Source organism: Echinops telfairi, unplaced genomic scaffold (genome assembly GCF_000313985.2).
Source record: "Echinops telfairi isolate 266 unplaced genomic scaffold, ASM31398v2 ScPeMD7_7469;HRSCAF=8507_1, whole genome shotgun sequence".
In the NCBI taxonomy this organism is placed as follows: Eukaryota; Metazoa; Chordata; class Mammalia; order Afrosoricida; family Tenrecidae; genus Echinops; species Echinops telfairi.
In genome coordinates, this window is record NW_022111373.1 from 19,231,472 (window position 1) to 19,248,486 (window position 17,015).

The following is a 17,015-nucleotide window of genomic DNA, read 5'->3' on the forward strand; positions in this document are numbered from 1 at the left end:
CAATACATAAGGACCCAGTGACTCTTGGCTTGATAGCATTTGATTTCTTACTTTGGCCTATCCCAACATGAAGTAGCATAATTTTTCATAAACACATCTTTAAATTTTTGTGTGAGGCTTTAAGTGCATAATCCTCTAACCAAGAGCAAGGATGGAACTAAATTCTAAATGCACTTCTCTCACACAGAAGTAAATTACAACCAATAGCTATGAAGAGAGTGCGATTAATTTTCAGTGGAGTGCCCAAACAGGGCATCCTGCATGGGCATCCTGGGAGGCATTAACAGTCATGCTTGGCTACTAACCAGGAGGTGGGTGGTTCACACATACCCACAAACTCCAAAAACCCACTGCCACCGAGGGGCTTCTGACTCCCAGCAGCCCTACAGGACCAGGCAGAGCTGTCCCCGTGGGTTTCTGAGTCTGACCTTGAAGCTAGCAGCCCAGTGTGTAAGTCCCGTGACACCGTGCCCCTCACAGCCTGTGCAAACCTAGCGTCAGTGAATTACACGAAGTCCATTCAGAAAATAAAAGAAAGCAGATGTGGCGAATTATTTCCTTTATGTGACCTTTTGCTTTGGTTCTTTGGAAAAGCAGCTTGAGGTTTTCCCACTCAAGACTGAGACTGCCTCTGCCCTAATGTGCCACACAGAGAGATTGTTACTTCTGTCTAGTTTGCTTGGTATATTATGGGTACATTGCAAACAACTTGGTTTTGATACTTTTTGCCTGGGCCCGAGCGTAGCCTGCTAGGTGATTGGTGTACACATTGAGTGATGGGTCAATAAGCCATGCAAATCAGGAGTTGTAGCCTACTATGCAGATGAAGGGTTTGTGACCTTTTCGAGAGGTGCTGGTCAGCGTGAACGTGTCATGCCTTGAAACTGATAAGGAGCCTGTATATTTAAGTAGTCGGTCTCGCAGAGATGTTTCGGCTACAAAGAAGCAGGAAGAGAAGCAAAGGAAGAAGCGGAGAGAGGGAAGGCAAGGCAGCCCCTAAAGGGTTTCAACATGGAAGACGATGCCAAGCCTAGAAGGGTCCCGGGGGCAGAGCGGGCAGCAAGGAGGCTTGCACCTTCTGTGGGAACTAACTAAGCCAGCTGTCCTCCTCTGAAGAAGGGAGAATTTTCCTGCATGCTCCCGAACCTTAATCCAGTAATAAACCACTTAATGGCATGGCTAGTCTGTGCGGCCACTGGTCTAGGATGGCAGAAACTAGAAGAGGAGTAGAGAGCGGTGTGAGGCACGACCGGTGTCAGACTGGTCAAAAGGCTGCAGAATGGAGGTGTGTCTGACTGCTGTGGGTGTGATGGTTGAGTATGTCAACTAGATAATCCTAGGTGAAGGTAGGGGTGGACTCTAACCTATCAATCAAGTCGCAGCTTAAAGACGCCTCCTGGGGATGCGGCCTTTTCAAGGAGAGAGAGCCTAAGAAGAGCTGAGTTTTCTTTGGTCCTTCACCGTCTGCTGGGGCTGGATCAAGCATCTGGTTCACCGATCTCCTGTTCCCAGGAGCCATCAGCAGACTACTGACGGTGCATTCATTTGGCCAACCTTGATCATTTACCTTTGTCACCAACAGCCTGTGCCTGCTCCCTTAGTCTTCTTGCTTCCTGTTTGTGAGCTTCCGCAGCTGCACGTGTCAGCAGAAGCCTGACGTGGCTGGGACCTCACTACTTCTACAACGTGTTCAAAGCAAAGGAGTGGTTACGTAAGAGAGGGGCTGAAAAATATCCGTAGGGTTTAACTGCATGGAAGTCTTTGGAAACCTTGGCAAGTGTTGCTTTGCATTTCTCAGAAAAATCAAAAATATTCAAAAAGTATATACTTCTCAAATGCATTGAGCGATGGATCCTCTCTTGTCAGGAAGAGGATGAGGGCATGGAATGTGTGCCCAACTGCCCCCATGAGCAGCTGCCTCCTCTGCCATGAGATCAGAAGAACTGGATGGTATCTAGCTCCCGTTACTGCGCACTTTGATCACATGATAATTGACACAAAGAACCCTGATGCAAAGGAGGAAGCGCAAAATAGATTTTAATAGATTCTCATGGAATCCAGCCTTTCTGGAATCAGAGAGGCTGGATTAACCCTTAAAACTATTGTCTGGAGATAATCATTAAACTATCAGCCAAAAATATCCTCAAAGTCTTCTTCCAACCAAAAATAGCTCAGCTTAACCAATAAAGATAGCTGCATTGAGCACTGTACTCTCTAAAGATCCATCTATTGGGGCTCTCATTGACAAAAGCAGGTTGCCAGACTGGATAAGAAATGTAGGAAACAGTGCGTTTATGTTCATGGAGGAGGAACAATTCAGAAAGGAAGGTAAGAATAGTACACAGCTCAACGGATACAATTTCGCGTCATTAATTTGTATACACGGAAATTATTAAATTAGTGCGACATGTTCATAGTCTCAACAAGGACAGAAAAAAAATACATTATAAAGAACAAAGAGGGCATCTTGCCTTCTGATATAAAGAGGATAATGTTTTATTACCAGAGCTTTAAAAATGGATGCCCCTTTGATTCTGTGGCATGAGGGAGGGCCAGTCTATCTGTAGAGGGTTTCAAATTCAAGATCCTCAAACTTTCACGAAGGACCACCGTAACACAAAAATATAATGCAAGTATGGTTTATCTTTAATTACACTGCTGAAGGTTTGCAAAAGTGCACCACTAGTATACACTTTCTAAAATGTCAGCAATCTGATTTATGGAATTCTACCCCCAGCAACAACCCCCCCAAAAATGTGGTTTTCCCATGTGTGATTCTATCTTATCCATCAAAACTGTGATTTTTACACGCCAACATGAATCCCTGCCCGACCCTTTTTTTGGTAAGCAGCTCATTCTCCCCACCACATATACTGCTTGCTCTTTTAAACTCCAGCCATCTGCCCTGGTCTTCTCTGTTGCTAAAGGTGGTGCCTAGCACACAGTAGGTGCTGCTCAATAAGCTGGATAAATTGGATTTCAGGGTCACCAGGCATTCCACCCTATTTCACAGAGCTATTCTAGCACACAGTGAGCATATCTCTCTTGACACTTCTACAAGACCGGAGGTCATAGAAATGAAGTATCTGAGCATACACAATCCCTAAGGAGCGAGAGTATTTGAGCAACCATTTGTAAAGAGATAATTAAGATTCCTTTAAAAAATACTACCTATCTAATCTAGATAAAGTTGCATCTTGAATATGTATCAAATATAACACTTCATTAGCATAGTATCAACTAATATATATTTCTATAAAACAACAAGAGAAAGTGCTAGAGAGAGGCAATTATTCTTCACCCACAGATATTTCTAGGAAAAAACCCCAAACATTACAAAACGGTTTTTCAGGAGGCTTCAACACATCTGGGGAAAATGGAATCCAAAGATCATAGGATTTTTCCCACAGATCTTTTGAAGTCCCTTCATGAGCCCCAGGCCCCAGTGGTTAGGGTAGTCAGGGTAGAGGCCCGGTCCCTTGGCAGAGCGAGGAGGAGGAAGAGGAGGAGGAGGAGGAGGATGGTAGTCTCCAATGGGCTGAGTCCTGGCCACCCTTGTTGACACTGACAGCAAAGTGGGTGATCTTGCCACAGTCCCCTTCCTCTTGATGTCCAAGTTTCACTGTCAGAAATTAAGAATGGTTTCTTTTCTTCCTTTAGGGAAAATGAGAAGGGCTTATTCTTCTTTAAAATTCCCTTTAGTATTATATATAACCACTTTTTGAGCTCTAGTGACGCTCTCACGTTAAGATTTGAACTGTTCATTGCAAGGTCAGGGGTTCAAATCCACCAGTCACTCCACAGGAGAAAGATGAGGCTGTCTGCTCCCACAAAGATTTACAGAGTCTTGCAAATGACCGGATAACAGAGAGTTTATAATCATTTGTATATAATAGATCTTTCAAATGAGGAAAACCAACTTATTCTTTGAACTGAGTGATTCAACTCTGCATACACTTGCCCCACTGGGTGTGCACTCCCTTTGCTAAAGGCCTCCCGAGTTCCTGGGCCTGGGCTCCGAGGGTGGGCGGGCAGACCCCTGGCAGAGTGGACCCCTGCCCCTTCTCCCCCTCCATGGAGTTCCCTGAGATGGTAGTAAGGGAGATGGCTCTGCAGCCTAGAGGAGGGTGATCACAAGGCCTCCTCCTCAGGTCTACTCCTGGGGTCTCTGTACTTAGCACCGCCCCTGGGAAATGGCTCACCATGGGGACGGGTGGAAGAATGGGCACTTGGGAGCAGACCACAGTCTTCCTCCCTCGAGTTAGGGTTGGAAGCATCTCTTCTTCACTAAGCCTGTTCTCCAAGGTCTGTCCCCTCACCGATGTGACCACCAACCCTAACTTGGAAACAACATAGGAAATGGGGTCCAGGACCTTAAGCCTAGTCCTCTGGAATGTGACCTACTCTCAGAGCCACCCAAGCCCCAGCAAGGCGACTGGGACTCTTTCCCTGGCTCCCTTATCTTCCTGAGGCCAAGAATCTAGGAGTCTGCAGAGCTCCTTATCTGCAGGCTGCATCTCAGTCGGGGCTGGCTGGGTGGCCAGTACAGGGTCGTGGGGAAGGTCAGTAGCTGGATTGGGCCCCAGACCAGACTTTCTTGGGCCCCAGGTTAAGCATAGCTTCAATCAGTAATTGATCTATTGCTATTCAGTTACTATGCTGCTTCGTTATTCTCAGAAACAAAGAATAAACATTCACTCTATGTAAAAAGCACGCAGGAGGATTTAGGGTGGGGCAGGGGGGTCCACCCTTCACCTGAGATTTGGCTAGCACCCCGGGGCCTCAGTTTCCTCATTTAGCTGGTGAGCACACCTGCCTGCCTGACCTCCGGAAGTTGTTAAGGAAATGAAGTGAGATAATGCCTGAGAATGTGCTCCTCGGGAGCCGTAGGTACCAGAAATCCCTGTGAAAGGGATGCTGAGGAATGAGAAATTCTTAGCACAAACAAAAGGCTCGGGCTCAAATATTGATTCCCTTTATAGCGGAATTAATTAATCACATTTACATATATAACTTTTAAGACGCACACTCAGGGAACAGCAAAGTTGCTGCAATCGAGATGCAGTGAGGTAGATACATGGCGTCTGGAAAGGGTGCCTTTGGAAAAATGACAGGAGCTGCAGTTTAAGCCCCGGCTGCTGACTAAATCAGGCTTGAGGCCAAAACAGCACCGCCCCAAAATGCTAAGCCAATACACTCTTCCCTGCCCTCATTACTATCATTCAAAATAGTCCAGAAAGCAAGCAAGGAAAAGACCTGCCCCAATTAAAATTCTAAATGTCCCTTCCACCAAGAGCACGGTTTATTGGCAGATTATTAAGCCCTGGACCAATGTCACTCCGTTAGACCTGTATTAAAAACGTGGTTTATGGGGTGCAGGGTCAGATCAGTAAAGAGCTGTTAGCAGATGACAGGTTTGATTACCACGGGCTGCAGGCAAGACGTATGGATCCCTGAGGAACAGCAGCACCGGCTGGTGGGACAGTTTGCTGGAAAGGTCAAGAACAGGCATGTCAGCATCAGGGGACGACGGTAAACAGAAAACACTACAAACTAGCTTTGAGGGGATCAAACTGCTGTGCGGGGACATCTCGAGGTTTATGCATCTAACGGCGGGCTCAATAATAGCAAAGGGAGTGAGAGGGAGCACGCCACCACTCTGCTCAGCTTCTAAACGTTTCTTTGTGGAATTTGAAGCAGACATACAATCTGCACAATAAATCACCATCGGACACTGTGGTTGCTTTAAAAAAAATCTTGCAGTGGGATTAGTGTGGTACTTGTATGAAACACTGGGGGAGTGCATTCTCTCGTTCCCCAGTGTGCCACATCTCCAGCGTACAGGGCGCCGCGGTGGACAATGTGGGCACAGAGAGAGTGCCTCGGAAACTCACACTCGAGGGGCCTGTGTGGATTGAAAAAAACCTAAAACATGCACGCTGCTTCCATACAACGCTATAGTTGGTTACTCCTGTAACTTCCTACCAAACACGTTTCACCAATTTTAAAACCAATTTTCCAACAGGACTTAAAACACTTAGGCCACAGGTCATCAAACAAGTAACGAAACCCCAATCCTATTCTTGGTCTGTATACCTCTTAATTGACCGTATTTGCTCTTACCTTGACTCTTCTGATTCGGTCTCTTCAAAAGATCTACAATTTTAAACGAGAGAAACAAAGAAAAGCAGAGTGAACGGGTCGGTGTCTGCGCCAGTGCAGAGACACTATCGGGACTCCTGCGTCCTGTCCTCGGGGCTCACAAGACTGGGTGTTCCTGAATGTACATTTTCCTGAAGATCATGTGAAACAGTACAGTTTTATTACTACTTTGGGGCTTCTACAAGGGAGAAAATATGTCACTCGCTGTAACTGCCAGCGTCTCTTAAAAACACAAAGGGACACATGAAGCCCAACCCTCAGCCCAGCTGTGTGGGGAGAGGCGGGAGTGGGCATTTAACATTCTTTGGGTGTGGTTTGGCGTATTTAATGAAACATTTCGTAGTCAGTGTGGTTCCCCAGGCAGGTCTGGAAACCATGGGAACATGGATAGAACCTTCGCCTGTGAGGAGAGACAGTTTGTGATGACTTGTTTCTTTCTAAGTGGATCGACTACACTAGGGATGTGGCTGGCTGCTTTCTGAGGGTAGCCTAGCCCGAGTCATGCACCCAGAACATTCCAGGGTTTTAGAGCTAATTCGACAGAAGGGTTTGCCAATTGCTGATGATATCAAACCTCAGTTAAGGATGAGGGGCTCCAAGCTGTCCTCTGAAGTCCACAAGGGAGAGGTGAGAGTGGACAATGAACACTGGGCTGCAAGGCAGGAAGCCTGCGCTCTGCCGGGAACCAGTTGAGAGATCCTGGGAAAAGTACTTCACTCCTGGTGCCTCAGTTTGCTCACTATGAACTATCATCTCCAAGGTCATTTAGAGCTTCCTATAACATGATATGAGTCTATGTGTGATGGGTTCTGGACTTTGCTAGAATCCCCACAAATAAATAAGTTCCTAAGCATGCTATCTGGACTCACAATTCCTACATACAATTTCAGGCTATGGAGTAGTATAATTTAAAATGCCAACCCTCTTAGTCTAATCACGGATTACTGAACTTTACCAGGAGGGTGAAAGGGCTTTCGAAGTATTCCTTTGGCTGGAAGGAGGGGACCATCGAGAACCAGGCCAAGTTGAGAGAGTAGGCGTGGCAAGACTGGCCCTTTGGGCATCATTGGCTATATTCTAGAAGATTAACTTAAAATACGTGTCCAGCCTGCGTCCATAATGCTTACCCACAACTCTCTGCCTTTGGTAGCGAGGGTAAGTGTCGCACGTTTAGGAAATCAAGAAACAGTTTGGGAAGTTCTTCATTTTCTAAAATGACGGCCTGTGGAAGTAGAAAACAGAAGTTTGCTAGGCAACCCATCCGATGAACTATTTCAAAAAGCCGTAACCGTCCATCAGGTTTTTACCAGCATCACGTCTCACAGAAGACACGAGAGGGTCTGCCATTTGACCACCGAGCAATCAGGCCAGCAGACAGGCTACAAAGTGTGAAAAAAACATGCAATCAAGGGTTCAAGGTGGGGGGGGGCATAGTGGGGAGGGAGGGGGGAAATGAGAAGCTGATAGCAAGGGCTCAAGTAGAAAGCAAATGTTTTGAGAAAGATGATGGCAACAAATGTACTCGACACAATGGATGGACGTAAGGATTATGATAAGAATGATTTTTTAAAAATTATTTATTCTTTCATCCAACAGTCTACTGGGCTCAGGACCAGAGAGGGGGGAAGCAGGTGGCTAGAACTGCGTGTTCTCATGGGGATGTCTAGTCCAGAAGGCGGGCCTCAAAGTCTGGCAGTCATCAATAACACTGCTAACATATGTACACCAAACTTTCCTTACTTAAATAAAATGGCCTGATAGATGAGGAGCCTTCTAAAAGTTTCTGGAAGAACAGAATTAAAAGGTCATAGAATCTTTCCACCAACTTTTGGATGCTCCCTTGTATAATTATTTTCCACAAAAGATCAATGCTGTTTAAGAATACTAGAAAAGTTTTCTTCTGATGAAAAGATTTAGTCAACGCTCCTCAGCTTGAACAGCTTCTGCACTAGGGTACACTGATATTTCTTGCCAGCTACTCAAATAACAGCTTCACCGCTAAGTGCAAATCACTTAGAGCGTGCAAATCTCTATCTAGAGTACGTGCTTCCCTCTCAAGGGCGCAGCTGATGAGCTGGCATATTGGCACAACCACGTCAGTGTTCAAATATCCACATGCTACCACTTCAAAGAGCAATCGGGTGGCGTGAACTACAGGTTGCACTACACCATTTGTGTGCCCTTAAAAAAAAAGATTATGCCAGCATGCTCCGACAGATTGCACACTTAAACAAAGACCACGAAAGAGAAGCAGCAGGGTTGAATCATAAAGCCTAAAATCCATAAGCCTATTCTTAAGGGCCATTCTATTATAATTTACCATGGCTAACTTTCCCCCCCAATAAACACACTGTTGAAAGAACAAGGAGAGATGATGTCAAAATTTCATTCACATAGCTCATTGGGCATAGGTATGTGAGCTGATAACATTTAAGCACAAAATAAATGACACAAGTGAGGTCCGGTTATGTATACTGTGTGTGTGTGTGTGTGTGTGTGTATATATATATATATATAACAGATAAAATTCTCTCTCTATATCTTCTATCTACATTCTCTCTCAATATATAATTATACATATATAATTCAATATAATGCCTCATTTTTTAGCCATAATTAGCATACTGGATTGTCTCATGTCTCCAAGGATTTTGGGACACAGCTACCTATTCTGGAGTAACAGTGAGGGCTATCCAGTTTGCCCATTCCACCAGGCTGACCTCCGTACCCCTCTAGTACCAAGCTTCTTAAAATGGGGGTCGCGTAACTGAATGTGGGGGTTGGGGAAAATCTGGAAACAGTAAAAGGTTTCTGAATATTCAACAACTAAAATTGAATCACAATCAAACGTGAATGAATCCGAGGTGTTCCTCCTGGCAGCCCTTGCCTGTGTTGCAAATTTCTCAGGTGAAAGGGAATCACACGTGGAGAAAGTTTAAGTTTTACTTTAATTTTACTTAAGTTTTACTTTCTTTTCCATCAATTACCAGTATTTTTAATTGTATTTTTAATGATTTTATTAGGGGCTCATACAACTCTTATTACAATCCATATATCAATTGTGTAAAGCACCTTTGTACATTGGTTGCCATCCTCATTCTCAAAACATTTGCTCTCCACTTAAGCCCCTGGCATCAGCTCCTAATTTTCCCCCTCCCTCCCAGCTCCCCCCTCCCTCATGAACCTTGGATAATTCATAAACTATTATTTTGTCATATCTTGCTTTCTCTCTCCCTCCCTCTTCTCTCTTTCTTTCTGTGAAATGATTTTGTTAGCGCTCCCAGGGATCGCATGACACTCCACAGTTCAGTCACATCAAGCATTGCTGTACAACTGCTACCACCACAGTTTCAGACCATTCCCTTTCATGCAGCCCTTTGCCAGTGCAGCCTCCTGCTCAGCCCACGCAGAGGCTCACGGGAGGGCCAACTGGCCTGGCGCTGCTGCTTTTCCTATGCAGCCAACTGCAGCCACGGAGAGTTACGGAATGAAGGAGAAGAAAACTGGGATGACACTGCATTCATTCAATCTCCTCTGGGTGATGATTAAGCCAGGGACGGGCATATGGAGGTAAATACAAGGGTCTTCAGAACATTCGTGAAAACCTGGAATTAAAAGATAATTGTTTTTTTCCCGTGAACTTTTTGAACACCCCCCCTCCACACACACACACACACACATAAAATCATGTAAATTTGCCATAAAATACAGGGACATAGAATTAAATGATTCTAAACATCACTTTCTACATAATTTCTCTACCTTTAATTCTTTGTTCATCTACCCATCCATCTCTCCATATTTGTGTGTGTGTGTGTGTGTGTGTGTAAGCACACACACACAGACTCATACCCACAATGTTTACCTTTTCTCCAGGTAACAAAGCAGTGGGGAGGAGGGGACATTGCAGAGAATGAAGAGAGAACTCTCCTGCCTCCCTACACACCACACTCCTCTGCCCAACAACAGAAGCGCACGTTCATTACCATGTCTATGCATTTCCTTCAAACCATTTAACCTTCCTCGATGATTACCTACCTGAGGAGATTTGCGGGTGGTCCAGTCTCATTGCCCTTGAGTCAATTCCAACTGACAGTGACCCGAGAGGGCAGAGAACTGCCTCACAGGCTTCCCGAGCCTGTAAATCTGTAACAACGCGAACAACACATGTCTATTCCACAGAGCGGTTGGTGGGTTCAAACTGCTGACCTTTCCGTTAGCAGTCAAGCACTGAACCACGATGCCACCGTGCCCATAATGCAAAGGTTCTAGCACTCATCATGGCTACGACACTCCAAGGACGTTTTGACGTGACAGACGTGGGTGACGTACTACCGCATGAAGACGACAGCTCACTGTGGCTGTAAGCACACAGCTGTCTCGCTGGACAACAGTTTTAATTCTGCACACAAGCGGTAAGTAGCTTTCAGATTACAAAAAAGCCAGAAAGAAAATGGGGAGGGGTTACATTCTTATCTCCACCCCCACCTTTTAAAATAAATTAAATCAATAACAAGTGTGGGACACTTTTAATGACCTGAACTACTTAATTTCCAGGATCTTGCGACATGTCATCCATCACGGCAGGATGGAGGAAGACATCTCTCGAGTGTTCTGGGGGTTTCTTTGGTTTTATTAATGCATGATTTAGGGAATTTTAACAAGGTGAATTGTTTATTTGCCTTGACAGATTGGCTTACAATGCACTGGCTATAGCTACAGCATGATCATTAATGACAAAAGACAGGCAGAAAGCTGTTTACCCTGCAATGCCACCGAGCCAGAAATTAATCCCACCCTGCCGCCCCAGGCAGAGGACTCCCCACACACGATCATACTGCTGTAGGTGAGAGAGACTGGCGAAAGATGGAATACAGGACACTCTAGAAATGGATATTTCTTCCTGTTAAATGTTCATTGAATATTGTCAAAGAGTACTTTCCATAAAAGCATGACTGACATGTCTTGCAGGATTTACAGTGCTTACAAAGGCAGCATTGAGGCCATAGGGAAGCATCCAGTTACATGGGTATGGATACTCTATTCTGTCAAGAAGGCTTTTAAGGAAAAAAATGTAACACTTAAGCACAGAGATTATATGTAATATTCATATAGGAAATTTACCTAATAGAATATGTCAAGTTAAATGACTATGATTATTTAGTACAGAGATAAGAGAGAGAAGTTAAATCTTATCAAGCGTACCTATTGGTGTATAAACACATGAGCCCATCGGATGGGGGATAGAACAGTGGCATGGGAACATCATACACAACTTCTGCAGTTCCTTGAAAAGTTCTTACTCAAGAGGAACACCCTTTCTTGAACCTGCACCCTAGGGATCGCATATGCTGTAGAACCCAGTCTGGTCTAATCTCCTGACTTGAGACAACAGTCGCACACGCACACGCTTTTAATTTAAGTCATGTTTTTAAATACCAGAATTCCTGCTGTTTTAGAGTAGGGAGTTTTAGATTGATTTGTAACAGTCAGTTATTTTATTCTATAGATAAGCAGGGTGGTATTGTCCAGAATAGGTGGTTTGGGGGCTACGCAGCACTGGGTTTGAATCCCATCTCTGCCACTTCCTCGCCATGTGGTCTGGGCTAGTCTTGTGTCCTATGTCTCTGAGCTTTCATTTCTTATGCATATGCTAATAATACCTAACTGACAAGGTTGTCCCTGGGTGGTGTAAACGGTTAATGCACTGTGCTGCTAACTGAAGGTGGGAGGGTTGAGTCCACTCAGCGGTGCTGCAGATGGAAGTCTCTGGGAGACCAGGGGACAGCCAGTATAAAGTGTTGTTCAAGGATGAACTGAGATGTCTCCACGAGTCCCTGGAATACAACTGGCATACAAAGATTTGAATTCTCTTGGCTTTGAATCCTTTTGTTTGTCAACTTCAAACCCACTGCCATTGAATTTATTCTGGCCGCGGTGACCCTTTACTGGGGCTCCAAGGCTGTACATCTCTAAGGGAGCAGACAGCTGCATCTGTCTCCTGTGGAGCACTACTGCGTTGCACTCACCAACCTTGGCCTTAACAGTCCAACGCTCACCCGACAGAGCCATCAGGTCCCCTGTGTCAATTCCCACAACCTACATCACCTGTCTTAGAAGTTTGAATGACTGTCCTGGGCACCTAGTCAACAGAGGTTCTTTTTTGTTTGTTTGTTTTTCAAATCATTAAAAAAATCATTTTATCGGAGGCTACAACAGAGGTTCTTACCAAGGATTTCTTTGAAAGTTGGATGAAAGCTGAGCATCCTGCTGCTGAGAAACACACATGCGTGCATGTATAATTCTGCATTCACAAGCAGGGGTGCATAGGCCTCTGCCAGGCAAGCCAAGGACCTTTTGGCTCTATTGTGGTTGTAAGATCTCTGGGCATACTTTTCATTTGGCCTGGAGCCCACTGCACTGTGGGGACTGTGACGTGTATGTATGTCAGTTCCCTAAAGAGTGAGTTGGCCTTCTCTGTTCAGTTTTCCACCTAGAAGTCATTGATGCTTTCAGCTCTGTGCTGTGGTTGGAAAGCTTTGTCTGCCAGTGAGGCTACCTGATAAAGTAAAGGATTCTTTCTGATAGAAGCAAATACTACTGAAGAACTGACTCTAAAAAAAAAACCCAAACAGCACACAACTCATCTACTCCCAGATGCAAGTGGGGATGCATGGTGGGGCAATTAATTCTTGCAGTAAGACATCAGAACTAAAAATAAACTTGAGACATTTGGAAACAAGCTCAAAATAAATCCTATAAGTTAAACTTTGCATATACTAAGTATTGAGTGAGATCCTGTAAGGGGCAGGAGGATTCAGTCACCCGGAGACAGGAAGGCGAGTGGACGCTTACCTACAAGTGCTGCTGGTGGTCAGGGGCAGGCTGGCAAGCAGCGCTGCCTCCACCGTGTGTACAACAAGCAGAGGGCCGCCCCCTCCCTTCCCTTCCTCCACTCAAAGCAACATTCTCTAGTCCCCCAAGAGAAACCTAATCACACACTTAGGAAGAGCTAGAAGCAAGCAGAGAAAGTGATCACAGGAGTCCCAAACTGTGCCCATCAGAAGAGACCATCCAGTAATGGGCATCGAGGGCAGGAATGGACTGCTAAGGGCACAAAAACCTTTCAGTGCCTGGACATTCTGTTAAGGAGGGCGGTGGCGGCGGCAGGTTACTCACCATTTTTAAGCCACACAAGTGAAAAGACGCACTAGTAACAGGAGCAGAGGGAGGTTGGTCTCTAATCGCCATTTGGGAACTAAAATTAGCAAAAGTGACGCGGGTGGGAAGGCTGATGCATATAATTGGCTCTGGAAGTTCCTCAGCTGCTGTGCAGTAGACATGCAGATTGGCACTACTTTAGGGTGAGCTGGGAAAATGTCTGCACCAAAGACACTTGCAGCCAGTTTATTACTTGAGAAGTTTGTCGACAGCCATGTGGGCTGTTATTAAGATGCACCGAGGAAGGAGAGTTCAATCAAAGGCCTGTAACAAATGCAGGATCCATTCTTTGGATGACTTTAAATTAATATTACGCTAACTCGGGTATACATTAAAATAGGGCAATTGGCTTTTTGTCTTGTGAGAGGCAAATATGATTACATTCTTCTTCACAAATTGTCACTCACTGTCATAAGAATACATTACTTCCCTTAAAATAGACCAGCTAGTTCTTCAGCAGTATCATCCTGAAAGGTGAATGGAAAAGCTTATGCTACAGAAGGGAGCCTCAATAAAAAATTGCCTGAATGGGGAGAAAAACAACAGTCCTGCTCCCAGCATTCGCAGCAAGCTCCATATTTACTCCAGGAGAAATGTCTTTTTGTCACCGAGAAGGTGCAATTATCATCATGTAACACAAATCACAAAACCCCGATTTTTCTACCTTATCAGCTTTATAAATTCATGCTCCCGGGGGACACCATTGATTAGTTGCACATGTTCTTTCTGTGACATCCCAAATACTTAATTGTCAGTTATCTTTTCTTCTTCAGTAAGTAAAATATAGTCACAAAATTACAGAGGGACTTGTTCTGCCTTAACCTTCGCTAGATGCCATCACGCAGTGGAAAACACTGGTAAAATATCACAGGATAACGCTGTCCAACAAGGGAGACATATAAACACTGTAATGATTTCCCACGAGTTTCCATTTTAGAAAATTGTCACTAAGGCGAGCATACACGGTGACACGTCTCCACCGAGGACACGGCAAAATCGAACACTGGCATTCTAGTTAGGTCCGAGCCTATCCGGCGGCCAATTATAACGGGGCCAGAACATCTTGCTGAAAACTTGGACAGGACCACTGTGCTAACCTTCCAGCATCACTGCACCAAACTGCACGGCTTTCACTGGCTTGACCCTTTTATTCTCTTTTCAAAACATTAAAAACCAAAACCAAAACAAAACAAAAAAAACCCACCACCACCATTCTTCCCGTGCTCCATCTCCGGTTGTCACAAACTGCAGGGAACCGCTCTGTTACCAAAGGCAGGGGGCTGGACTAAGTCAGGAGGCTTCCCTGAGTCCTTAAGACCCTCCGCCCACTTCATTTGGCTTGTTTGAAATGTCTGATTGTTGGGGTGACAAAGTGCGTGACGGTTTTTCCTCTCTTCCCCGGGAAAGATGCTCCACCAGTACCGACTTCAGAGGTGCGCCTGAGCACCGGGAGGGAGAGAAATCAATACGTCCTCGCTGCAGTAAGTGGGCCGTGCTGTCGCCGTCCTGTCCTCAGGGGACCGAAACCTCCGGGCTCCGGGAGGCTCTGCAGCCTGCCACTTCCCCACCGCCCAGCGCCCAGCGCTCGCTCACGGTTTTGCAAAACGAGCCGCAGGAAGGTTAGCAAAGGAACCCTTTAAAAGAGCCAGCCAGTAAGTGGATATAAGGATGTGACAACCTGAAAAATAGAAATCAGATGCGGGCCTGAAGAAGCCCCTGCACAGTGCAGCGTCTTTTTGTGAGGCGTCTGTCCTGTGCTCTGGCCAAGGTTCACCTACTCGCAGAATCACAGTCATCTGTCTCGGTTTGGCTAGGGCTTCTGGGCTTTTCTGGCAAGAAATGTGGGGCCTGCAGTGAAAGCAGGGGGCCGGAAGGGGTCTATTTTAAAGCAGGAACAATCAAGGCCCAGCAGTAACGGTGTGGCTGAGACAAATTTGTAGAAACGGACGATCATTTCCCATACTATGGCTAAAGGGACAAACCAACCGCGGAGCAATGTAAACGCTGTAAAACCAATCATCTTTTGAGATACTTGAGATAAATAAAGTTCATTTTATGTGTTTATAGAAAAATCTATAACTATGGTTATTATATGGAGATATATATATCACTCACTCACTGCCACTGAGGTGGTTCTGACTGATGGGGACCCTACAGAACAGAGCTGAGCTATCCCTGTGTGTTTCTCAGGCTGTACATCTTTTTAGGAATTGAAAGGCTCATCTTTGTCCCACTGCGTGCCTCGTGGTTTTGAACTGCTGACTTTTCACTTAAGCAGCCCAGCGGATAATCCATGATGCCACCAGGGCTCTGCTAGAGAGTGTGTGTGTGTGTGTGTGCATGCATGCGTGTGCGCGTGTGTGTGTGTGTGTGTGCGCGCTCAGAATCTACTCTGTGTCAGTATGTGGCATTGGTGGAGCTTCTGTGGTAGAAGGCTCACCTCTCATGCAGGAGGACCCCTGGTTCGATTCCTGGCCGGTGCACCTCACGCACAGCCACTAACCATCCTGTCAGTGAAGGTTCTGCGTTGCTCCGAGGCCAGACAGGTTTCCGTGCAGCTTCCAGCCTCAGAGAAACCAAGGGGAAGGCCTGGAGCCTTACTTTCAAAATAAAGGACAGCCTGAACGAAGCACAACAGAACATTGCCTGGCCAGCAGAAAACCAAGGGGTAGGTTCAGCACTGGGTTTTATTAAGAGCTGAGGCCATCTCAGGGCAGTGAACAATAGCAACAAAGGTCAGGATGATGCTGGGGACACACATGGCCCTGCCCTCTGGGAGCTGAAGGTTTAGTGGGAAGGATGGATGGAGAGGAAGGTGAAATTCCAGTCTGAACAATTAATCTGGAGGGAAATTAGCTAGCTTCTTTGGACAATAGAAACAGAATACTCTTATTAATCTTGCACTGAAAAGGAAAGTGTCCATTGGTAAGCGACCCTTGATCCAGATGCTGAAAGAGTACGGGGAACCAAACCCACTGCTAGCGAGTCCACGCTGATCTAAAGCAACTCTGCAGGACAGAATAGCGCTGCCTCTCCTTTCTTTATGAAAGCAGACTTGCCAAATCTTGTGGGCTCAAGCCATGGACCTTAAGCAGCCAAGCACGTATCCATTGCACTATCAGGGCTCTGCAATGAAGGCAAAACTCACTGCTGTCTAGTCTCCCGTAGTGACCCCTAGATAGGGTTTCTGAGGATGTAAATCTTTATAGAAGCAGATACCTTCATCTTTGGCTTACTCAGTGGACGGTGGGTTTGCCAGCTCTATGCTTAGCTATTCACTGCTTCCCAAACAGGGCCACCATGGCTCCTTCAATTAGGGTAAAGGCGGTAGGAATATGTCTATTCCAGGTAGACATATTGGAAGGTCTGCAGAAGGTAAAGACACTAGAAAAACTGGCAACGGGTCCGTGGCTGCAGGTGAGCAAACAATACAGCCGGGCACTTGAGCCGGGAAAGATGAGCTGGAGAAGCACGATGGGGCTTCTGGGTACCATGGCAGTTTTTGTTCTTCTGCTCTGGGGATTTGAGGCCGCGCAGTGGTGTGCATGCATGGTGGTGATTCCTCTCTCTGGCTGTCTCTGGTATACTGATATCAAGGAGTTCAAAAAAGAAGAGAATGTTTTCAAACTGAT

General features: G+C 45.7%; 1 protein-coding gene across 2 annotated transcripts in view; it reads right to left on the reverse strand.

Annotated features, from left to right (window-relative positions):
- The window catches only part of SNX24 (sorting nexin 24), a 181,811-nt gene that overhangs the window by 3,140 nt on the left and 161,656 nt on the right, over window positions 1-17,015 (reverse strand). For both annotated transcript variants that reach the window (XM_045285367.1, XM_030888980.2), the window contains exons 4-6: window positions 7,290-7,384; window positions 6,124-6,156; window positions 5,425-5,489 (exon numbers count right to left, since the gene is read on the reverse strand). In XM_045285367.1, coding sequence (XP_045141302.1) covers window positions 5,425-5,489; window positions 6,124-6,156; window positions 7,290-7,384 — 193 coding nt within the window. The remainder of the gene's footprint in view (window positions 1-5,424; window positions 5,490-6,123; window positions 6,157-7,289; window positions 7,385-17,015) is intronic.